This window comes from Cynoglossus semilaevis, chromosome 8 (assembly GCF_000523025.1).
Source record: "Cynoglossus semilaevis isolate Cse_v1.0 chromosome 8, Cse_v1.0, whole genome shotgun sequence".
NCBI lineage: Eukaryota > Metazoa > Chordata > Actinopteri > Pleuronectiformes > Cynoglossidae > Cynoglossus > Cynoglossus semilaevis.
The window spans coordinates 26,864,926-26,866,235 of record NC_024314.1 but is presented as its reverse complement, the minus strand read 5'-3'; the positions used below and the strand labels follow the sequence as shown (position 1 = coordinate 26,866,235).

Genomic DNA, 1,310 nt, shown 5'->3' with positions numbered 1-1,310 from the left:
GGGGAAAGGGACCTCCTTTCCTCCGGAAGAGCTGCAGGAGCAGATCTACCTCAACAGGACTTTACTCAGACTCATATCCTCTCAGGAGGTTTGTCTTTTTAAATCTCAGCAAAAATGTTACTGGATTTAATGATATTTTTGTTCTTCTGGTCCTCAGTTCCTAAACCTAAATCTGCGTTCCAGGTTTTGCCGTTTGACGACAACATCTGCCTGCGGGAGCCCTGTGAGAACTACATGAAGTGTGTGTCGGTGCTGAAGTTCGACAGTTCCCCTCCCTTCATCTCCTCCGACACGGTTCTGTTCCGACCCATCCACCCCATCAACGGGCTGCGCTGCCGCTGTCCGGTCGGCTTCACCGGGGACTACTGCGAGACGGAGATCGACCTGTGCTACTCCGGCCCGTGCAAGAACAACGGCAAGTGTCGCAGTCGAGAAGGAGGCTACACCTGCGAGTGCTTGGAAGACTTCACCGGTGAGTACAAACGTCTGATTTAACGCATACAATTGAACAGTTCATGCAAATGGGTTTTTTTTTAATGCTGAGTAAAGATTTTTCATAATTAATCACATGGTTTTCTGCGATTTATCACATTATTATGTTTAATAACACGAGGAACTAAAATAGTGTATTGCATGGGTTTAATATAAAAAGTTACGCACATGCTTTCAATAGTGGGTTGGCAACAAAAAGGTGTCAATTTTCTTGCAGCAACGGCATGTATCACAGAGGTAGTGATACTTCAGACTCAAAGTACGAATTGGTTTTTATCATTTTACTGTCTTGAAAAAGATTTAAAATTAAAAGTTTCATTAGTGTTTTGGATTTTTCCACACTTCTTTTCTGCTCCGGTTCATGTAAGCTCTAGGAGTGGAAGCCACGCCCCCTTAATATCTCATTACCATAGTCCCAAGCCAGTACTGATCAACATCCTACTCCTGGTCTTTCAAAGGAATTATAAAGAAATGATAATAATTAAAAAAAATACATTAATGCATAAAAACCTTGTTGGGATTTAAATGAATAATCGTTGTTATTTTGTTAATTTATATTTAATTATCCAAAGACCAGTCCATTTTCTCTGCACATGTTTACGTCCACTCCACTCCATTGTGCTTGAATACAAATTACTTCATCAAAGCAATTTGTCTGCATTTTCTCTGAAGAAAAAACTCAGAATCCTTTCATGAGTGTGTGCGATGTTTCCTCTTGTGTCTGACAAAGGCTTTAATGGCTCTAACAAGAACGACCTAACCGCACTGACAGGTTGTAAGACCCCTCCCCACCTATTGTAGTAGCTCCAGGTCGGGGG

At 41.8% G+C, this 1,310-nt stretch overlaps 1 protein-coding gene across 3 annotated transcripts in view; it reads left to right on the top strand.

The window, feature by feature from the left end:
• Positions 1 to 1,310, top strand: part of celsr1a (cadherin EGF LAG seven-pass G-type receptor 1a) — a 79,643-nt gene that overhangs the window by 38,227 nt on the left and 40,106 nt on the right. For all 3 annotated transcript variants that reach the window (XM_017034619.2, XM_008315919.3, XM_008315918.3), the window contains exons 3-4: positions 32 to 88; positions 184 to 472. In XM_017034619.2, coding sequence (XP_016890108.1) covers positions 32 to 88; positions 184 to 472 — 346 coding nt within the window. The remainder of the gene's footprint in view (positions 1 to 31; positions 89 to 183; positions 473 to 1,310) is intronic.